The sequence below is a fragment of the Poecile atricapillus genome, chromosome 35, assembly GCF_030490865.1.
Source record: "Poecile atricapillus isolate bPoeAtr1 chromosome 35, bPoeAtr1.hap1, whole genome shotgun sequence".
Taxonomy (NCBI): domain Eukaryota; kingdom Metazoa; phylum Chordata; class Aves; order Passeriformes; family Paridae; genus Poecile; species Poecile atricapillus.
In genome coordinates this window covers 2,729,611-2,749,202 of record NC_081283.1, presented here as the reverse complement: position 1 = coordinate 2,749,202, position 19,592 = coordinate 2,729,611, and the positions used below count along the sequence as shown (strand labels likewise).

General features: G+C 57.5%; 3 protein-coding genes across 4 annotated transcripts; all 3 read left to right on the top strand.

Moving 5' to 3' along the window:
• Positions 1-3,165: 3,165 nt before the first annotated feature.
• On the top strand, positions 3,166-9,868 carry SMARCD1 (SWI/SNF related, matrix associated, actin dependent regulator of chromatin, subfamily d, member 1). Its single transcript, XM_058861370.1, has 13 exons — positions 3,166-3,344; positions 3,419-3,606; positions 4,349-4,391; positions 4,489-4,611; positions 4,875-4,997; positions 5,483-5,599; positions 5,899-6,000; positions 6,289-6,450; positions 6,563-6,660; positions 7,105-7,240; positions 7,564-7,686; positions 7,927-8,028; positions 8,219-9,868. The coding sequence occupies exons 1-13, from the start codon at positions 3,180-3,182 to the stop codon at positions 8,270-8,272; spliced, it is 1,536 nt and encodes a 511-aa protein (XP_058717353.1). The 5' UTR covers positions 3,166-3,179; the 3' UTR covers positions 8,273-9,868.
• A 1,067-nt stretch (positions 9,869-10,935) lies between these two features.
• Positions 10,936-16,013, top strand: GPD1 (glycerol-3-phosphate dehydrogenase 1). Of its 2 annotated transcripts, XM_058861373.1 has the most exons (8): positions 10,936-11,094; positions 11,244-11,421; positions 11,743-11,883; positions 12,286-12,424; positions 13,319-13,431; positions 13,598-13,831; positions 14,247-14,353; positions 14,585-16,013. In XM_058861373.1, exons 1-8 carry the CDS (start codon positions 11,054-11,056, stop codon positions 14,679-14,681), a joined length of 1,050 nt encoding a protein of 349 aa, XP_058717356.1. In that variant the 5' UTR covers positions 10,936-11,053; the 3' UTR covers positions 14,682-16,013. The 2 variants fall into 2 exon arrangements, with proteins under 2 accessions (XP_058717356.1, XP_058717357.1); XM_058861374.1 differs by lacking the exon at positions 11,743-11,883.
• Positions 16,014-17,576: 1,563 nt separating this feature from the next.
• LOC131590952 (cytochrome c oxidase assembly protein COX14 homolog) lies at positions 17,577-19,484 on the top strand. The gene is made up of 2 exons (XM_058861377.1): positions 17,577-17,733; positions 19,095-19,484. Exon 2 carries the CDS (start codon positions 19,103-19,105, stop codon positions 19,259-19,261), a length of 159 nt encoding a protein of 52 aa, XP_058717360.1. The 5' UTR covers positions 17,577-17,733; positions 19,095-19,102; the 3' UTR covers positions 19,262-19,484.
• Positions 19,485-19,592: the final 108 nt, after the last annotated feature.

Sequence of the window (19,592 nt, the reverse complement as noted above, 5' to 3'; positions counted from 1 at the left end):
GCCAGGCTTTAGTGCTGCCTGGGACGTGCAGAGTGTGCTGTGGGTCAGAGAAAGCTGAGCCTCCCTTTGCTGGGAGCTCCTGGTGGAGCTCCAGCCTCGCTGCCTTCCCAAGGAGCTCCTCCCGAGGCACGCAGGGCTGGAGGAGGGAGCTGATTTCTGCTCCCGAGCAGGGAAAGGAGAATTAACACTCACGGAGCTCTTAATCCCTGACAACTCCAACACATCCGTGCTTTGGGACCCGCCTGAGCTCCAACAGGAGTCGCCAGGTGGAATTCCACCCTGGCAGGAGCTCTGGGAGCACAACCCAAATATAAACACACCTTCTGTCCTAAAAATTTCCAGCTACAGAGAGCAAAAGTAACAACAGAGCAGATCCAACAGGGGAGCCCTCGGGACTCCATGGAGACCGAATAATAGGGAGTGGGAGTGGGCAGGGAACGCTGAAATGCCAACGCACACACACACACACACACCCTCCCCCCGGTCCTTTGGCTCCGACCGTGTCCCCTGGCTCCTGGAAATGGCAGAGGAGTGTTCTGCATCTCAACGAGAAGCGTCTCACCCCGCTCCGGGGCTGCAGAGGCCAGGGGGTGGGATTTGAAGGAGAACGGCGGGGCCAGGAGCGCGGTAATGAACGCGATTCATCACAGCCAGAGCCGTGCCCGCTCCCTCCCCGGCTCCGGGGGCTGTAATCCCCCGGCTGGACCTGCTGGCTGTGCTGGGAGCAGGTCACCCCGTCCATCTGTCGCAGCCCGGCTCTCCGAGGGCTCGGTGAGCCTCAGGGGCAGCACAGCCCGGCAATTCCCGGGGAGCAGCAGCAGCAGGTACCGGGCAGGCACCGCCCGGAGCCGCTCCTGGATGGGACGCGCAAAAGATGCTCCTTCCAGGCACGAGGCTCCTTTGGAACATCCTGGGACAGCAGGAGAGGGCTGGGAACATCAGCTTGGTCGGGATCCTGAGCTCCAGACTCTTTGGGATCTGGGAACATCAGCCTGGTTGGGATCCTGAGCTCCAGACTCTTTGGGATCTGGGAACATCAGCCTGGTCGGGATCCAGGGCTCCAGACTCTTTGGGATCTGGGAACATCAGCCTGGTCGGGATGCTGAGCTCCAGACTCTTTGGGATCTGGGAACCTTCCTCAGCCCGTTTGGGACCCACAGACCCCCAGCCCACTCAGGGTCTGTGGGGATGCCGAGATTCCACCACCGCCCCTCGCGGGTCAGAATTCCCGGTCCCCCCTCGCTGGCAGCAGGCGCTGAGGGACAATCCCACAGCCCTGGGTGTTGCTGTCCTGCAGCCAGAGCCAGGCTGGCTGGGCAGGAAAGTTTCCCTGGAGCCGCCAGCAGGTGCAGGGGAGGCATTTCCAAAGCTGTTCCACCAAACCCTCGGGGCAGGAGAAAAGAGGAAGGACGCAGCGAGGTCACCCCGGAGCCTCTTTTCCAGGCTGAATAATCCCGATTCTCCCAGCCTTTCCTGCCAGCAGAGCTGCTCCATCCCTCTGATCATCCCGGTGCCTCCTCTGGACTTGCTCCAGCAGCTCCACGTCCTCCCTGAGCTGGGACCCCCAGGCTGGAGGCAGCGCTCATCAGATGATCATCTTTAATTGTTTAATTAATACTCGTGGTGTGACTGCGCACTTGGCTTTTTCCATGGATTAATGCTGGATTTGTGTCCCCTTTCTCTCTGAGCATATGAAACTGCTTCAGGGAAAAGGAACTTAATGTTAATACTTGCAGAAAGTGGCCTTTAACTCCAACCTCCTGCTCCCTGTGGAACCCCAGGGGAGACAGGATTCCTTTTCCTGCTGCTCTGCCTGAACCTGCACAAACTGGACCCATGCATGGCCGTTTTGTTTCCCCCATAAATTTCATTGCTAAGATCCCAGAATCCCTGAGGTTGGAAAAGATCACCAAGTCCAAACTGTGACTGATCCCCACCAGAGCACTGAGTGCCACGTCCAGTTGTCCCCTGGACATCTCCAGGGATGGCGACTCCACCATCACCCAGCCCCTTCCAATGCCTGATCATCCTTTCCATGAAATAATTCTTGGATGTTATGGAGGGCAGATCTGGTGCGGGGTGGCACTGCCACACCTGCACATCGGAGCTCTCCATCCCTGGCAAAGGCACATCCACCTCCCTCCCAGCACATCCCAGAGCATCCAGGACCAGGGCTTGTAATCACGGCCAGGGAGCGGGGCTGACACCCCCCAATCCTTCCCAGCGTCTGGCACAATTCCAATTCCACATCTCCAATTCCACCTCTCGTGGTCCCCGTTCCCGAATTTGCTTTTCGCATTCCCTGTCCCACATCCTCACGGTGCCCATTCCCTCCTCTGATCCCCCTTCCCACACCCCCAATCCCAATCCTAAAGGTCCCCGTTCCCACCCTGTTCCCCCGGGACCCTGAGTCCCCAATCCCAATCCTCAAGGTCCCCATCCCCACCCCTGATTCCCCTTCCCGCACCCCCAATCCGATCCCTCAAGGTCCCCATCCCCACCCCTGATCCCCCGGGACTCTGAATCCCCAATCCCACTCCTCAAGGTCCCCATCCCCACCCCTGATTCCCCTTCCCGCACCCCCAATCCCAATCCTAAAGGTCCCCGTCCCCACCCCTGATCACCCGGGACTCTGAATCCCCAATCCCACCCCTCAAGGTCCCCGTTCCCCGATTTCCCTTCCCGCACCCCCAATCTCTCTCCTCAAGGTCCCCGTTCCCCGATTTCCCTTCCCGCACCCCCAATCTCTCTCCTCAAGGTCCCCGTTCCCCGATTTCCCTTCCCGCACCCCCAATCTCTCTCCTCAAGGTCCCCATTCCCTGATTCCCCTTCCCGCACCCCCAATCTCTCTCCTGATGGTCCCCGTTCCCCGATTTCCCTTCCCGCACCCCCAATCCCACCCCTCAAGGTCCCCGTTCCCCGATTTCCCTTCCCGCACCCCCAATCTCTCTCCTCAAGGTCCCCGTTCCCCGATTTCCCTTCCCGCACCCCCAATCTCTCTCCTCAAGGTCCCCGTTCCCCGATTTCCCTTCCCGCACCCCCAAACCCCCCAATCCCCGCCGCTGTGTCCTCCCCTCCGCCAGGGGGCGCTGTTGGCGGCGGGCGCGGGCGGCTCCTCCCCGGCGCTCCGCGCGCCGCCAGCGGCCGTTTCCGGTTCCGCTCCCTTTGTGCGAGACAAGATGGCGGCGCGGGCCGGGTTCCAGTCGGGGCCTGCGAGCGGCGGCGGCGCCGGGGCCGCGCCCGGGGCCGCGCTGGGCCCGGGAGCGCCGGGCGGGGCGGTGCGCATGGGCCCGGCACCGGGGCAGGGCCTGTACCGCTCGCCGCTTCCCGGAGCCGCCTACCCGGTGAGGCGGGGCGGCGCGGGGCGGGGCGCGGGGCCGGGCGCGGCGGGCGCTGACCGGCTCTGTTCTCTCCGCAGCGCCCCGGGATGCTGCCGGGCGGCCGCATAGCGCCGCAGGGCCCGGCCATGGGTCCTCCCGGCTACGGAGGGAGCCCCGCGGTGCGGCCAGCGCTGGCGCAGGCCGGGCTGGAGCAGGCTCGCAAGCGGCCGGCGCCGCAGCAGCTCCAGCAGGTGCAGCCGCAGGCGGTGCCCAACAGAAACCACAAGTAAGGCACGGGGAGAACGGGGAGAGAGCGCGTCCCGGGCATAACGGGGACATCCCCGGCGACTGGGGACATCCCGGGGCGTCCCCGGACAATGGGAGCATCTCGGGGCAGCAGCAGTGCTTGGGCAGGGGGAACATCCCCTGGGCTTTAGGAGGAATTTCTTTGTGGAAATTGCCGGGTGTTGGAAGGGGCTGCTCAGGAAGGTGGTGGGGTTTCCATCCCTGGAGGTTTCCAGATGTGGCACTCGGTGCTCTGGGCTGGTGACAGGGTGGGGGTCGGGGATAGATCAGAGTCAAGGGTCTGCAAGGGCTTTTCCAACCTCAAGGATTTTGGTGTTTTTGATCATCCCTCGGGTCCTTGTGCATTCCCCTGGCATTGGAGGACAGCACTGGGCAGGGCTGAGTTTATTTCACGTGCCTGCATCCTGAGGTGATGCCCCAGTGAGAATGAAATTCATCCTGGATTGAAAACGCTGGTCCTGGAAAAGTCAATCCAAAGTTGCTTGAGGCTGGAGGGTCCCTTGGTGTGGGTGTTGTGTCAATGTCCACCTTCCCAAGGGATGAACCCCCTTTCCAAACAGATGTAATTCCCTTTCCAAGCGCTCAGAAGGGTGGGGAACATTGAGATAAGCAGTTAGCCACACTGGAGCAGGGCTCAGCTAGCTGGGGAGTCACTGGCCAGCTGCAGGTTTGTCAATTCCCGTTCCCATTTTCACGCCTGTTTTGCCTCTTGCTCCTGTCAGCGCCAAGAAGAAGAAGATGGCAGATAAAATCCTCCCACAGCGGGTGAGTGGGACACAGAGAGGGGCTCGGGGAAGGTGAGGCAGCCTGGGGCACTCTGGGGAGCTGATGAGCATTTATTTCCATCCTTGCTTGGCTGCAGATCCGTGAGCTCGTGCCCGAATCCCAGGCCTACATGGACTTGTTGGCCTTCGAGAGGAAGCTGGACCAGACCATCATGAGGAAGCGCTTGGATATCCAGGAGGCTCTGAAACGCCCCATCAAGGTAGGGGAGTCCATGGGATGTATCCAGGCTTTGGAGGCTCCAGAGTTGAGGCAGCAGGAGGGCACTGAGGGGTTGTGCTCTGTGAGTGTGGCTTATCAGGGTTCCCAGTGCTCTGGACACAGCCAAGGACTGGGCCCAGCACCACCTCTGTCCTCTGCTCCATGAGGCAGCTGAAAACGTTGAGCTCGGTTTTAGCTAAACCCGTGCAGGACAGTTGGCCCTGTCCAGGAGGATTAACGCTGAGCTGATGATTTTTCTCGTAGCAAAAGCGAAAGCTGCGCATTTTCATCTCCAACACCTTCAACCCAGCCAAGTCGGACGCGGAGGACGGCGAAGGAACCGTCGCCTCCTGGGAGCTCCGGGTGGAAGGACGGCTGTTGGAGGATGTAAGTGGGAAGTACCCAACCTCAGAGGAGACTGTGGATCTGGAATTGGCAATGAAACCAGTTTCCTAGTGTCTGAGAGCACAGCTGGGGCTTGATATCCTCCTTCATCTCTGTTTTCCAAGGAGTCTGATGGTGACGAGACCGAGAGCCCAGCTTGGAGACCGATGGGTATCCCCCATGGCAGGACATGGGTTGTCCAAAGTTCTTAGAGTTGTGAGAATCACTGGTGAGAGCAGCTCAGTGGCACTTGTGTCCCCAGCTCTGAGAACCAGGGCACTGGCATTGTACGTAACTGCTGAGGGGTTTAACTCCTGCGAGCTCATCTTTAACTCCGGTCTTTCCCTTTCTGACTTGGAAACTTGATTTTTGAGCACATGTTGGTGAATTCAGGTGTTCAGAACTTACAGGAGCTGTCGTGCACGGTGGCTGTGCTTGAGTGCTGAGACTTGCTGCCCTAACCCTCTTCCTCCCTGTGTTGCTTGCAGTCTGCTCTGTCCAAATATGATGCCACCAAGCAGAAAAGGAAATTTTCGTCCTTCTTTAAATCTCTGGTCATTGAACTTGATAAAGACCTGTATGGCCCTGACAATCACCTAGTAGAGGTGAGCTGCTTTTCGCTGTGTTTCCTCTAAAAGTGGGTTGGTGTTTCAGCAGGTGGGGTTTGTGTGTCATTTATAACTTGGGAGGTGGGAATCCTTGAGGCTCCTGGGAGTCAGGAGCTCTTGAATTCTCACTTGGGCTCTTCCTCTCACTTGTTGGAATAAATTTACTGACTATTGTTTCAAGCTCTTAAGTAGGAAGAATTGGAGCTTTCTCTAGTTGGGTGGGATTTAGTGGCAAAGCAGTGGGAGCAGGGAGAATCACTTGTGGGGGAGCTTCTGAATTCCCTCTCACATTCCAGTGGCACAGGACTGCTACGACTCAGGAGACAGACGGCTTCCAGGTGAAGAGGCCGGGGGATGTGAACGTGCGCTGCACTGTCCTGCTGATGCTGGATTACCAGGTAGCACAGTGGGGAAAAATTCCTCCCTCTGGGGGTGCTGAGGCTCTGGCACAGGGTGCAGCTGTGGCTGCCCCATCCCTGGAAGTGCCCAAGGCCAGGATGGACAGGGCTGGGAGCAACCTGGGATGGTGGGAGGTGTCCCTACCCATGGCAGGGGGTGAAATGAGATTTCTTTAAGGATTTTCCCAACCCAAACCATTCCATGATTCCGTGCTGGGAGCAGCAGTGCTGGGCATGCACCGTTACCTGTGTCTGGGGCTGCCTCACCTCTCCATGCTCTTTGTTCAGCCTCCCCAGTTCAAACTGGATCCACGCCTGGCTCGGCTCCTGGGCATCCACACCCAGACCCGGCCCGTGATCATCCAGGCCCTGTGGCAGTACATCAAGACCCACAAGCTGCAGGACCCCCACGAGCGGGAGTTTGTCATCTGTGACAAGTACCTGCAGCAGGTGAGCAATGGCAGGGCTGGAACAGCAGCACCTGGGTCATTTTCCCCGTGTGGGCAGCCAGGGGTGGCTGCACTGAGCCCCTGCTCGTCCCTCAGCCCTGTCTCTGTCACAGATATTTGAGTCGCAGCGGATGAAGTTCTCTGAAATCCCACAAAGGCTTCACGCCTTGCTGATGCCCCCAGAACCGATCATCATCAATCATGTGATCAGGTGAGGCTGCTCCACATGAGTTCCTGTTTCCAGGAAGGATGGGGAGGGATGGATGAGGCTGGCACGGGAAGACAATGCGATATGTCCTGATTTTCAGCAGCAGTTCCCGTGTTGCCTGTCACTGTTCCTTTGTACAAGAACAGCCGCCTCTCTCATTACCACATCCATCTTCCAAAGGCACTCCCACATCCCTGCTGTCCTTTGCTGTGCATAGAAACCTTCTTGGAGCAATCAACCATTTCTTTTGCTGCAAAGCCATCAGTGGGCTTTTGCTACTTCTGGGGCTGAGACTGAGAGTGTTGTGGCTTGTCCCTGTCCCTGCCTGCAGTCTGTTTGCTGCAGCATCCCAGAGGAGCTGCATTTACTGCTTTCTTGAACTGGTCCCAGATTTTGCCTCCTTTCTGGAGCTACTCCCTGATTTTGGCTTCTTGTGGATGTCCCCAGTGTTGACCCAAATGACCAGAAGAAAACTGCCTGCTATGACATTGACGTGGAAGTGGACGATACCCTGAAGACTCAGATGAATTCCTTTCTGCTCTCCACAGCCAGTCAACAGGAAATTGCTGCTCTGGATAACAAGGTAGGAAAAGCTCCTTCAGGTCTGCTCTCCTTGTTGCTGGGCAGGGATGTGTCTCTGGACAGGACAGGTGTGTTCTGTCGTTTGGAGGCTGCAGTGGGATGAGCCGTGTTTACAAACATGTGGCTGTACCTGGAAATGTAATTTTTAAAGCAAACAGTCTGTGGGAACGTTGGTAACATTTAGAGCAGGAAACTGGGAGCTGAACATCCTTGTAAGTCTAAGTCAGCTAGAGAGTGTAAGAATTTTCCTTTGTGTGTTGGATCCCTTGATGTTTCTGACTTCTCCCCTGTTCAGCAGTTCCATTCTGTGTTTGTCTCCTTCAGATCCACGAAACAATTGAGACCATCAACCAGCTGAAGACACAGCGTGAGTTCATGCTGAGCTTTGCCCGAGATCCTCAGGGCTTCATCAACGACTGGCTCCAGTCCCAGTGCCGGGATTTGAAGGTAAAAGCTTTGTCTTGTGTGGAAGGTGGTCCAGTTCACACACTTCCCTCATTAGAATGAGCTCCCACAGAGAGAAGGAGAGAATTTCCTCCTCGGAAAATGAGGCTGGGATTTGAGTCAAGCATAAGAAGCTGACCTGAGTGCAGTGAGATGTCTGTGAGGAAAGGGAAGGGGGTGGGTTTGCTCAGCACAGCCAGAGCTTTTGCACTCGCTGAGCTGTTGTGCCTTTGTGCTCCCCAGACAATGACTGATGTCGTTGGGAATCCCGAGGAGGAGCGCAGAGCCGAGTTCTACTTCCAGCCGTGGGCGCAGGAAGCCGTGTGCCGATACTTCTACTCCAAGGTGAGCATCCCCGAGCAGGGGTCCCTCTCTGTGCCTGTCACTCCCTGGGCACACAGTGCTGGGGAAAGGTGCTGGCTGCATCTTGCTCCCACTTTGAGCTCACCTTTCCCAGCTGGCTGCGGTGTTAACTGGGTGCTCTGGTGCTGCATCACCCGAGGGTGTTAATGCTGCAACTCGGCTCCTCTTGCAGGTGCAGCAGAGACGGCAGGAACTGGAGCAGGCCTTGGGAATCCGGAATACATAAGCTGCTCTGCTCCTCCCCAGGCAGAAGCATCACAGCTGTTTGTGGACACAGAGCTGCAGAGCCACTGTTCCAGCTCACCGAATCCCACTCTGGCAGCGAGGCCCACGTTATTCATCCTGGCATTGTCCCTGCTGGGGCAAGTCCAGGACACCTGGGGCAAGCAGACAGGCTCCAATGAGCACACATTTCTACCTGGTTTTCTTCCTGACTGTTGCCTTGTCAGTCCCAAGGCTTCCACGAGCGTTCCCATGACCCCGCACTGCCCGTAGTGTCCCCGATAGCCAGAGTTACTCAGAGCCTTCTCTCAGCCCATTCCTCCCCAGCCAGCATCTGGCTGGGCACTCAGAGCTGGCTCTGAAGCCTGGCTCTGCTTTAAGGTGTGGCTGGGCTCTTCCCTGCCACGTTTTACAGCCCGTGCCAGGCGCTGCTGTGGGCAGGATGCCATGAGCTGACATACCTCCCTGCCCTCACCCCCTCCTCGGAGGGTGCTGCTGCACTGGGCTGCCTCATAGGTCACTCTCCTCCTTGAGGAAGTTACTGAACTGTGTAGAGAATTGCTTCTTCCCCTTCTCCCTTCTTCCCTGCCCCGTTCCCTTCGTTTCCTGTGACGGACTGTCCTAGGCTGGGATCACAGGGACACGAGGCGTTGGCTTCCTGCAGGGATGTGGAAGCGTTGGAGTGATGCAGCGCTCTGCACTTCAAACACCTACAAATGGGTTCCAGCAAACCACGTGGCTGCTTGTTATCCCTGGAGCAGGGAGAGGAGATGCAGCAGCTGCCTGGAATTCTGCAGGGACACTGTTGTAGGCTCATTCCTTTGGGACAGTTGTCCTGTGTCACTTGCTGTGGGGACCAGAGGCTCCTTCTTGTGGATCCAAGGGTGTAACAGGACAGCCCTTGGAAATGGAGATTTTTTTTCCAAGCATATGTGAGTTAGCAGGTGTTTCATTGCTGAAGCTCCTGTGGTTTTTAGTCAAGTTTTAGGCTGTGGGGCTGCCATAGGGCCCAGCATGGTTCAGGAATGTACAAATAGATTTTCTCCACTGTGAGGAGTAGCAGCTCCAATGCCTCCTCCTGGAATGAGTTACTGGTGGTCAGGCTTAGGAGAATTAAACAGCTCCTCTTCACCCCAATCCCAGTGTTTCTGCTCGGGACTATAATGCAAATGGACTCAAAAGTTGGATGGACTCTTGGAATAGCTGCAGGATCATGTTACTGATGAGCCCTCACCCAGTTCAGTGTGGCTGGGGAGGCTGCTGTGAGTTGGAGCACCTGGGTGGCCCTACTACTCCTTGTGTCTGTGTTACTACATGTCTGTGAGTAATAGACTCTCGACTTCCCCTCTCCTTTGCCCTTCTGAAATGCTCCTCTGTGGTACTGGGGTGAAGGTCTTGGTGCTGGAGAAGCAGCCCCTGACTCCTCAGGGTATTCCCACAGGAGGGATGCTGAGTCCTACGTAGACAAAACGTAGCTGTTGCAGAGTAACTGCTTTTCTTAACTGAATATTACGGTTTTTTCCATGGACCAAAATTTTTTTTTTTGTACTGTATCCTTGTAGACGTCACCCAGTTTTAATAAAAGACTCCTGTGAAGGAAGCTGTCCTCCTCCTTCCGTGCTGACAGCTCTCATTCTCCCAGCTGCCATGGGGGATGAGCCTGGTGACTCCCAGGGAAGGGACAGGATTTTCTCTGCTTTCTTTTTCTTTTCAAAGCCAGCAGGGTTGAGTGACTGGGGAGAAAATGTTCTTCATATTTTGGCCTTTTATAGCGAGCCCTTCATGGAGGGATCTCCCAGCTTGCAGACTCTGCTAAACCTTTGCAAAGTGCTTTTGTGGTAAACAAAGTAACTTGAGCAAAACTGGAAATCCAGTGGCCAGTGCTAATAAATCCTGAACTGCCCTGTGTCCACTTAGCTGGGTTGTGGCAGCCTGTTGGACATCCCAGGGGAGAAGGGCAGAATTGGAAGGAAACTGTAGTACAGTTTACATGCGAGGGTTTAAAATTACCCAGAAGGGGATTTATTCTCTTCACCCTGCTTGTTTATAGAATGTAAATGCTTTGCTGCAGACCTGGGAGCCCCTGGGGCAAAGGAAGGATCCTCTGTGTGAAGAGGAAAGTGCTGCTGCTGAGTCCTGGGGTTGCACCAGGTGGTTCCTGCTCCTTCGTGGGGGGAAATGTCACTTTTTTTAGCAAGAGGGGGACAATGAAATGCTTTTATGCAGAAAGGCTCAGCAGTCAGAAGTCCACAGGCCTCATGGGGTCTGCAGTTTCCTAACGAGGGGCTGTTGTGATCCCTGCTCTCTGGGACAGTGACAGGACCCGGGGCAGCGGCTGGAGCTGTGTCAGGGGGCATGGGATGGATATTAGGAAAAGGATATTTTCCCCTAGAGGGTGCTCAGGCACTGAACAGGCTCCCCAGGGAATGGTCACAACCCTGACCCTGCCAGAGCTCAGGGGGCGTTTGGACAACGCTGTCAGGCACAGGGTGGGATTGTTGGGTGTCCTGTGCAGGGCCAGGGCTTGGACTCGCGCTAATCCTCGTGGATCCCTTCCAGCTCGGGGTATTCCATGATTCTGTGATTCTATGACTCCCGGTTCTGCGGGATCTGAGCTGCTCCAGGGCAGCGCTCTGCACCTGCCGGGCACCGGCTGTGCCTGGAGCGGGTGCCCGGTGCCCCCGGGGCAGGCGGGGCCGGGGGCGGGCCGGGGCCGCCCCTGCTCCGGGCAGCCTTGAAATAGCAGCGGCGGGTTCCAAGCCCGCAGTGCCCCGCTCCCGGCACCATGGGTGGCAAGAAGGTTTGCATCGTGGGCTCCGGCAACTGGTGAGCGCCGGGCACCCGGCTCCCTGTCCTCCCCTGTCCCCACTCGGCACCCCCGGTAGCCGGTGCCAGCCGTCCCCATCCCTGCGGGTCACCTGTGGTGCCCTGGGCTCCCCAGTGCCCACAGCCACCGCCTCCCTCTGCCCTCGCAGGGGCTCGGCCATCGCCAAGATCGCCGGCAGCAACACAGCTCGGCTGAGCAGCTTCGAGAGCCAGGTGAACATGTGGGTGCTGGAGGAGGAGGTGGGCGGCCGGCGGCTCACGGACATCATCAACACGGAGCACGAGAATGTCAAATACCTGCCGGGGCACAAGCTGCCCCCCAACGTGGTGAGTGTGGGCTGGCAGCAGTCTCTCCGAGGGGCAGAGCTGACGGCAGGGGATGCAGCGGGCTGTGCAGGGCTCAGTTATGCCCTCCCACTGACCTTCATCCGTGCTCGCAGGAGCTGCAGCCCCGGCTGCTCTCGCTGCCCACCTTTGCCCCTGCTCTGGCATCCCACAGGCTGGGCTGGAGGCCATGAGCTGGCATCATCCCACTCTGCTCTAGCCCCTCTGTCCTGCCAGCTCTGGCAGGGACCTCGGCATGGTGACTTTGGGCCCTTCCTTCCCTTCCAGTTTCCCAGTCCCTAATAACAGTCACGCTCTGTTCAGGTGGCAGAGCCAGACCTGCTCAAAGCCTGTGCAGGGGCTGATGTCCTCCTGTTCGTGGTGCCCCACCAGTTCATCGGCAAAGTCTGTGACCAGCTCAAGGGCCACGTGAAAAAGGAGGCGGTTGGGATGTCGCTCATCAAGGTGTGAGCAGGAGCAGCACTCGCCAGGGGAGCTGGAAGTAGCCTGGCTTGGAGTGGCTGCTGAGGGAATCTGGGGATTTGGGAGCAGAAATGGGCAGTGGGGGGAAGAAGGGAAGTGGGGGCAGAGTCTTTGTGGGGATTTGGAGGTGTTGGTGGAGAAGGGTGAGGGCATAGGGGGGATCTCTGGTGCTGAGAGGAGCAGAGCACAGCTCTGCACATCAGGATCAGTCAGAGCACTGCAGCACAGGGAATGGTGGGATTGGGATGCAGGGCAGGTGTCCAGGAGGGACAAGTGCTCATGGTCTGCTTGGCAAGGGGTGTTTAGTCAAAGGTTGGACTCAATGTCCTTAGAGATCTTTTCCAGCCCATGATGCTGTGATCTCTGTTCCTTGCTGCCTCCCAGGGCGTGGATGAAGGACCAGATGGACTGAGGCTGATCTCAGACATCATCCATGAGAAACTGGGAATAGAAATGAACGTGCTCATGGGGGCCAATATTGCCAAGGAAGTGGCAGAAGAGAAGTTCTGTGAAACCACCATCGGTAAGGAGCCAACATCCCTCCTCATTAGCAGCTTTCATTTGTGATGAGCAGGAAGAGGCAAAGGGCTGAGTACGGCGCAGCTCAAACTCCTGCTGCCTCGGGTGAACTGGCCCTGCTCCCTGGGAAGAGAGGAGACTCCATAGGAGCTGCCTGAGCTCATTCCCAGGGTTTGTGATGGGATCACTCGCTTCATTAGCAATGGATTCATGGAGCTAAAAGTTCCTGCCAGCGTGGGCCTGGCATCAGGCAGCTGCCTGGCACAAATGAAAGGGGTGGGCACCAAGAGACCCTTTAGGAATAAGTTCCATCCTTGATTTCCTTGGGCTTCACAGGATGCCCACCTGGATCTCATGTTATTGCCAGCCAGGGCTGCTTGCAAGTTCATCTGCTGACTGTTTCAACATCCTCTACACTGTTGGGAACTGTGCACAGAGCCAAAGCAAACAGAACCGTTTGCTGGGTCAGAAGTCATGGCTTTCAAAGTGTCTGTTTTATTAAATAACAGCAAACACACTGGGCTGGAGGCTGGGGAGGTGGAGCAGATCCCACAACCCCTGCGAGCACACAGGACCCTGCAGGGACAGGCAGGACAGAAAGCTCCAACTCCAAATTAGCAACCTTTGAAGATGTCTTTAACCTACTGAGCATTCAGAAAAGTCATTTCTGTCTTGCTTGACACAGCAGCAGGGATTGTCCCTCTGTGCTGGGAATGCCAAAGTTGAACATTTCTTATCTGTCAGGCAATGTGTGCCTGGCTCTGTGTGGACCTGCAAACGTTTTGCAATGTCCATTGGTTGCGCAATAGCTTCCTCTCACTGGATGACCTTCAGGAGAACATGGACCTACCTCAGAGTCTTCTCCATCATCTTCTTCCTCGTCCCTTTGTCCCCTCAGGCTGCAAGAACATGAAGCACGGGCAGATGCTGAAGGACCTGATGCAGACACCAAACTTCCGTGTGTCGGTGGTGCAGGAAGCTGACACCGTGGAGATCTGTGGGGCTCTCAAGGTGGGTGTGCAGAGCTTGGTGAGCAGAGCCTGGGGCTCTGCAGGGAGCTCAGGGGAGAAGGGATGATGGGCACTGGCACAGACAGCAGCCAGTACTTGGGACCACACCAGCTGCTCCTGGATGCAGCCAAGCCCCAAGATCCCTCCACGTTGCCATTGTTTTCCAGAATGTGGTGGCTGTAGGAGCTGGTTTCTGTGATGGGCTTGGCTACGGTGACAACACAAAGGCTGCTGTGATCCGCCTGGGCCTGATGGAGATGATTGGCTTTGCCAAAATCTTCTGTAAGGGTTCTGTCAGCTCTGCCACCTTCCTGGAGAGCTGTGGCATTGCTGATCTCATCACCACCTGCTATGGGGGCCGCAACCGCAAGGTCGCCGAGGCTTTTGCCAAGACTGGGAAGGTGAGCAGAGCTGGAAGCGGCTGACACTGATACCTGTGTGGATGAAGTTGTGTCACAGGAGGTTTAGGCTGGAAAATGTTCTTCAACCAGAGGGTGGGCAGGCACTGAACAGGTTCTCCAAGGCTGCCAGAGCTCAAGGGGCTTTTGGACAACACTCTCAGGCACAGGGTGGGATTGTTGGGGTGTATTTGTGGGGCCAGGAGTATGACTGCATGATCCTTGTGGGTCCCTTCCAGCTGAGGATATTCCATGATTCTGTGATCCCTGCACCAGCCTGGTGAGCACTGGGAGGTGATCCCAGTTAGTGCTGTGGGATCTGCCTGTGCTTGGCTAGTGCTGCAGCCCAGCTCTGGGGCAGGAACGTGGTGCAGCAGTGGGGCTGCAGGTCCATCTCCTCACTGCTGGGTTGTTTCAGTCCATCGAGCAGCTGGAGAAGGAGATGCTGAATGGGCAGAAGCTGCAGGGTCCCCAGACGTCTGCTGAGCTGCATCGAATCCTCAAGAGCAAGAATGTAGTGGAGAAGTGAGTGCTGGAATCTCTGTGCTTCCTTGGGGTGGGGCTGGGACCTTTCCAGGAGCAGCAGGAGGGGAAAGCCCCCTTGGTGTCTCTGCACTGCCCAGGTCACACCAGCTGGGCAGGAGTGGCCTGTTGGACACAGCCCAGTGCCATTGGCCACCTGCTCCTGTGTGCCACGACAGAGATTGAGGTGCTGTGACTCTGCCATCTGTGGTGACTTTCTTTGCCTGCCCACAGGTTCCCCCTCTTCACGGCTGTCTATCGCATCTGCTACGAGGGAAAACCCGTCACTGACTTCATCACGTGTCTGCAGAACCACCCTGAGCACATGTAAGGGTCTCTGCAGAGCACGGGCCCTGCCGAGGTGTGCTGAGAGCTCCTGCCCACACCAACCTCATCTGCTGCCACAGCCTTGGAAGGAGTCCAGGTCTCCTGGGAGCCTTTGCAGACTGCTCTAAGAGCAGAGGTTCCCTTCCTCAGCCCTGGACACTGCCCTGGACACTGAGCCTGGCACAGAGGTACCTGCTGACCTCTTTCTGTCTTTGAAGGGCTCGTTTAATTGCTGCTGTCGTCTAAGGTCTGCCCTGAGCAGGGCTGAGCATCTTCCTCCTTCCACTTCCTCACAGTGGATTCAGCTCTGAGGACTCTGCCAGGCCATTATGATAGATAAGGTCTGGGCACTGCCTGGAAGGGAAAAGTGTCCCAATTCCTCCCTCTTAGCCCCATGGGGCCACTCTGGGTGACATCAGCTCTTCCCTACCTGCTGCTGCTTTTGCATTCCCTGTCTGGTGGAGAGGGCACAGTCCCCTGCCAGTCTCCACCTGGTGAGTGGAGCTCTCAGGACTTCCAGAGGTGCTGAGGATCTTTCTGAGCAGCACCAGCACAGACAATGGCATTCCTTGCCACCCAGCCATGTGCTACTTTCCCCCAGCTGCTCCTGCTAACCCAGGAACACGCTGGAGCTTGTTAATTTAGAGCTTTTGCTCTCTCTGTCAGCCCTGGGAGCTCCCTGTTGTCACAGGTTTGCCTGTGCTAATTCCATGCCTGTTGACCTCTCTCACTGTCTCAGTTTGTCCTCTGGGGCTTGGCACTGCAGGGACCAACTGCCTTTGAGTCTGTGTGAGCAGCTGGTGTGACCCTGCCTCGTACCTGCACAGCAGGCAGGTGGGTCACCACAAGGCACCCGAGTCGTGTTGCTGTTCAGTAAACGCTCCACAGCCACACTTTGCCTTCCTCTTGCTCACTTTAGACCACTCTGTGCTTCCCTGTGTGGCTGTCCAGGAGCTGAGGAAGGAGGTCTCACACTTTCCCTCATGTGGGGATGCTGCAAGCTTGCCCACTGGCACAGGGGCAGGAATAGGCATATGATCCACAACAAGTACATGGAGATGTCCAGCAATCCTAGGACAGGACAGAGGTCTTGGGCCTCACACTGAGCCTTTGAAATTTGCCCCTTGTCCAGCCGGGTGCCACATGTCCCTCTGCTCCTCTGAAGCTGGTGGTGTTTGCTCAGGCCAGCATGCCCAGCGGTCACTGACCCTACCTGGGCTGGAAGGTTGGAATGCTGTAGGGCTCCCTGTTCTCCCCCATTCAAGTCCCAGAGCCAAGGGGTCTCTGATTAACAGTGTACCTTTAAAATAACAATAAATGTGGAGAGGAGATAGGAGATGCTCTCCTTGTTCTGCGACTCCAGTCCGTCGCTGTCGCTGGGTTGGTGCCTGCTGGACTTGCTGAGTGCTCAGAACAGGGCACTGCCCGTTCCCTCCTGGCTCTGCACCCTCCTGTGCTGCCCCAGAAACAGCAAGAATGTCCCTGTAGGTCCCTGTTTAGCCACAACGTCACACAGTGTCCCACTTGCTTTGTCTCAGCAACGGTTCCAGGATTAAAATTTGGCCGTAGGACCATGGCGGGTTGGGATTGCAACATTGAGCTGGATCCCCCTCACCTGGGGCCTGCAGGAGCCAGGCCAGGACCCCACTGTGCCCCACACGCCCCAGGCCTCCCCTCCTCTGATGTTTAGGCTTCCCAGGACACACTGTGGGATTTTATTCATCTCTTCCCAGCTGCTTTTCCCAGACTTGCCTTGTGCCTGTGTGTCTTTAAAGGAGCCCCGTACTGAGTGACCTTTCCAGGGCTCTGAACCCTCTGCTCGGTGTCTTACAAGGGGAATTTAATCTGCTGGCACTGCACTTGTTTCTGTGCCTTTTATTAGCCACGTTTTCTCAGCAGGCACTCTGTGACCTTTAAATTCAGCAGAACTGTCGTGTGGGGGGAGCCGACACAGCTTCCTCTGCTGAGGAGCTTTATTGAGCTTGGAGGGAGGATAAAGGAAGTCCAGCGTGTTCCTGCAGGGCTGGCACGACTTGTAGTTCTCTTTGTCTTCAAGGGCTTCAGGAATCCAAGTGTTTGGATATGAGGCTCATGCAGAAGGTCCCTGAGCTCTGCTCTCTCCCACAAACTCCTGTCAGCACCTGCCTGGAGCTGCAGTAGAATCCAGCAGGGATTTGTGTTTAGCTGGGAGCTCCTCTGCGATGGAAATGCTTTGTGCATCCCCCTTTGTCCATGTTTCTTTGACCCTGGAAATGCCTGAGTCCCTTGCTGAGGGTCCCAGGTCTCACGTGGGAAGACCAGCACACCAATCTCTTGCTTTTAAACACACCACACTGGAGCTGGATTTCCTGAGCTATAAAAAGTCTTCCCTTCGCCATTTGGAATTATGTTCTGCAGGCTCAGCACATCCCAGTGCCGCAGCCCTGGGAGCTCCTGCTGGAGATCCTGGCAGCTCTGGAGCTCGAGGGACGGAGCAGGGCTGGGACAGCAGAGTTCAAAGGCTGGAAAGGAGCTCTGGGAGGGGAGCAGCTGCCACAGCAGGGACAGGAGGGGATGTGGGGGAACACGGCCTGTTGAACCCTGGGCTGGGGGCACACTGGGACCCTGGGCACGCACGAGGGCCCTTGGAATGGCACTGGGACCCTCGGGGAGGCACTGGGACCCTCAGAATAGCACCAGAACCCTTGTGAAGCCACCTTGACCATGGGGATGGCACCGCGCCACCGCGCCTCAGGGCTGCAGCAGGGCCCGCAGTGCCTCTGCTCCATCCATACGCGGTCAAAGACTATCCCTTGCGGGGCTCCCGGCGCCGCACCTCAGACAGGGAGAGCCGCGGGTTGCGTCGTGCAGGGAGGCCCGAGGCGGCGGCGATGGCGGCGGGAGCGGCCCCTGAGGGGGAGACTGAGCGGGGCCGCCAGGGGGCGCTGAGGGCACCGCGCGCGCTTCCCGCGCCCGCCACCGGCCACACGTGACCGCGCCACACGTGACTGCGGGACACGTGACCGCCCCGCGCCACGTGACGAGGGCCGGCAGCGCGGTGGAGCGGGACGGGAGCGGTGAGTCCTGAGGGACGGGAGGGGACGGGACGGGATGGAATGGGACGGGATGGGAGCGGTGAGTCCTGAGGGACGGGACGGGATGGGATGGGATGGGATGGGATGGGATGGGATGGGATGGGATGGGATGGGATGGGATGAGATGGGAGCGGTGAGTCCTGAGGGACGGGACGGGACGGGATGGGATGGGATGGGAGCGGTGAGTCCTGAGGGACGGGACGGGATGGGATGGGATGGGATGGGAGCGGTGAGTCCTGAGGGACGGGACGGGACGGGATGGGATGGGATGGGAGCGGTGAGTCCTGAGGGACGGGACGGGACGGGATGGAATGGGACGGGACGAGAGCGGTGAGTCCTGAGGGACGGGACGGGACGGGATGGGATGGGATGGAATGGGATGGGATGGGAGCGGTGAGTCCCGAGGGACGGGACGGGATGATGGGATGATGGACGGGACCCCCGGGTGAATCCACGCTCCTGGCCCCGCTCACCGCCGCCTTCCTGCGGGCCGGTAGTCAGTGAGTTCACCAGGAACCGCTGCTGGGCCCGGGCTCATTCACCGTGTTCATCACCGACCTGGATGAAAGGATCCTCCCTGAACGGGGCTGCTGAATATATGAAATGTGGGGCTGATCCACCCTAAGGAAGTGCTGCCATTCAGCTGGGCCCCCATCATGGAGAACTGGCCGAAGAGAAACCTAATGATTAATTAGAATAATCTAATGAGGCTAGCAAGGATCCTGCACCTGTGGAGGAATAGCCCAAAGTAGCAATGGGATCCTGGAATGCATCAGGAAGAGCGTGGCCAGCAGGTCAGGGAGGGGATCCTGCCCCTTGGCTTTAGAGAGGCACATCCAGAGCCATCTGCCCAGTTCTGGGCTCCTCACAACAGGACAGACAAGGAGCTGCTGCAGATGGTCCAGTGCAGGCCACAAAGATGTTGAGGGATCTGGAGCATCTCTCTGAGGAGAGACTCTGGGAGCTGGGCCGGGTTAATCTGGAGAGAAGACTGAGATGGGATCTTATTAATACATTAAAGTATTTCCAAGAGGTCAGAGGATGATGCCAGCCTCTTCTGGTGATGCCCAGAAACAGGACAAGGAGCAAGAGTCAGAAACTAAACCACAAGAAGTTGCAGCTCAACATGAGGAAGAACTTTCCATGGAGGGGGGCAGAGCATTGGAAGAGCTCCACAGAGTCATGGAGTCTCCCTTTCTGCAGATACCTTAAGCCCACCTGGATGTGTTCCAGCATCACCTGCTCTGGGTGACCCTGCCTGGACACAGGGGATTGGACTGGATGATCTCCAAAGGTTCTTTCCAACCCTGACTATCCTGGGATTCTGTCTCTCTCTCTCACAGGTGCAGCCATGGTGTCCAAAAAGCAGCTGGCAGACTTTGGCTACAAGGCGTTCTCGGGCTCCATGATGCTGCTGACGGTGTACGCCGGGTACCTGTGCAGTGTCCGCGTCCAGAGGATGCTCCAGCACCGCCGTGAGAGGGAGAACGCGCCTGGCCCCGAGAGCTGAGCCTGCACTGGGAGCTGGGACTGAGCCCAGGAGCTGGGACTGGCCCCAGGAGCTGGGACCGGCCCCAGGAGCTGGGACTGGCCCCAGGAGCTGGGACTTGCCCCAGGAGCTGGGACTGGCCCCAGGAGCTGGGACCGAGCCCACGCTGGACCAGCCCCACCTTCCCGGTCCCCCCTGGGCTGGGGGAGGCAGATGGAGTGCAATAAAGCCCGTGTGAAAGTGGTCTGTGTGGTGGTGTGTGGTGTCCCCCAAATCACAGACTGGGCTGGGAGGGACCTTAAAGGTCACTTGGTTCCACCCCCATGGGCAGGGATGCCTTCCACAAGTCCAT

Bases quoted from the DNA above. Each gene is read 5' to 3' on its own strand.
- SMARCD1 (XM_058861370.1), top strand. From the start codon at position 3,180: ATGGCGGCGCGGGCCGGGTTCCAGTCGGGGCCTGCGAGCGGCGGCGGC. The intron at 4,612-4,874 runs GTAGGGGAGTCC...TTTTTCTCGTAG, and splicing joins CTCTGAAACGCCCCATCAAG to CAAAAGCGAAAGCTGCGCAT. The intron at 7,241-7,563 runs GTAGGAAAAGCT...TGTCTCCTTCAG, and splicing joins TTGCTGCTCTGGATAACAAG to ATCCACGAAACAATTGAGAC.
- GPD1 (XM_058861373.1), top strand. From the start codon at position 11,054: ATGGGTGGCAAGAAGGTTTGCATCGTGGGCTCCGGCAACTG. The intron at 11,884-12,285 runs GTGTGAGCAGGA...GCTGCCTCCCAG, and splicing joins TTGGGATGTCGCTCATCAAG to GGCGTGGATGAAGGACCAGA. The intron at 13,432-13,597 runs GTGGGTGTGCAG...ATTGTTTTCCAG, and splicing joins AGATCTGTGGGGCTCTCAAG to AATGTGGTGGCTGTAGGAGC.
- LOC131590952 (XM_058861377.1), top strand. From the start codon at position 19,103: ATGGTGTCCAAAAAGCAGCTGGCAGACTTTGGCTACAAGGCGTTCTCG.